Below are 1,220 nucleotides of genomic sequence, written 5' to 3' on the forward strand. Positions count from 1 at the left end.
TAAATGGGTTTGGAGTTAAATGGGGTGGGCTTAAATGGGTATGTGTTTAAATGAGTTTGATTTATCCATATTAACATCCCTAGAACTCCGATCCTAGTTTATATTTTTTTGTCTTACGCATATGTCACATACTCACATGTAATAGATGGAATTGGATGAACGAGATATGGACCAAGTGTCACTGTCTTGACCCCACGTGGTGAACTATGTGTACTTGTGAAGCTTTGTGACCCCATAATGAACTACTTTTGTTGTGTACTTGTGACCCTATAATGAACTACTTCTGTTGTGTAGTTGTGAAGCTTGTCATCCAACAGGCGCTGACGTGTAATTGTCCACATACACAGTACTTTGGGCTCTGAACACATAACACAAGTATACAACAGAAGGTCCTACCAAAAGAAAAGTACACAACAGAAGGAGTCAATTATGGCACCACTAACTATACTCCCTCTGTTTCTAAGTTATCCTTCAATTAATGTACTATAAAAGATTTTTATTGGTTATTGGTTAATTCATAAAAGTCATAGAGATAAAAGTGAAAAATTTGACAAATATCTACATTGAAAAACAAAAACGACAACTAAATTGAAACAACAAATTAAATCTAGAATGACAATTATTTTGAAAGAGAGAGAGAGAGAGTATTAGATTAGACTTTAACAACAAAATACACTATATTAAATTAGATATTTGGAGTTAGTAAAAAAAAAGTATATTCGTAATGAGTCTCGAAGCACTCAAACATTGGACGTCATAGCTATGAATTTGATTTAAATCAGTGTTTATATAATTAAAAAGTTTGTACGGTCATTTCAATGGCATTTAGACGTCAACTCGACAATTTTTTTTCTATTAATCACATACTCCCTCCATTTCAAATTAGTTATCGTTTTATAAGTTAAATTTTGTTTCAAATTAGTTGTCGTTTTCTATTTTCAATACAGATTTTTGATAGTTTTTCTAATTTTACCCTTATTATTTTAGTTTTTCAATTGATGATATAAAATAAAATAATATATTAATTAGGGATAAAACATAAAAATTAAAGGTTTTCTTAATATGCGTGAAAAAACTTTAAACGACAAGTAAAAAACCGGAGAGAGTATTAATTAGAAATCATGATTGGTTAGAAAGACAAATTGTTATAGACGGTCATCACCAAAACAATCGGCAATTATTTTATCACGGTATAATACGAAAACACATGTTCCAAAATA

At 30.3% G+C, this 1,220-nt stretch overlaps 1 protein-coding gene across 4 annotated transcripts in view; it reads right to left on the bottom strand.

Moving 5' to 3' along the window:
• Window positions 1-1,220, bottom strand: part of LOC9313268 — a 13,040-nt gene that overhangs the window by 2,164 nt on the left and 9,656 nt on the right. The window contains exon 6 of one of the 4 annotated variants that reach the window (XM_021026027.1): window positions 277-392. The exons of the other annotated variants lie outside the window; for them this stretch is intronic. Within the exon in view, the coding sequence (XP_020881686.1) occupies window positions 307-392 (86 nt within the window). The 3' untranslated portion in view covers window positions 277-306. Of the gene's footprint in view, window positions 1-276; window positions 393-1,220 lie in introns of those variants that run through there. 4 annotated transcript variants of the gene reach the window in all.

Source organism: Arabidopsis lyrata (assembly GCF_000004255.2).
Source record: "Arabidopsis lyrata subsp. lyrata unplaced genomic scaffold ARALYscaffold_5, whole genome shotgun sequence".
Classification (NCBI taxonomy): Eukaryota; Viridiplantae; Streptophyta; class Magnoliopsida; order Brassicales; family Brassicaceae; genus Arabidopsis; species Arabidopsis lyrata.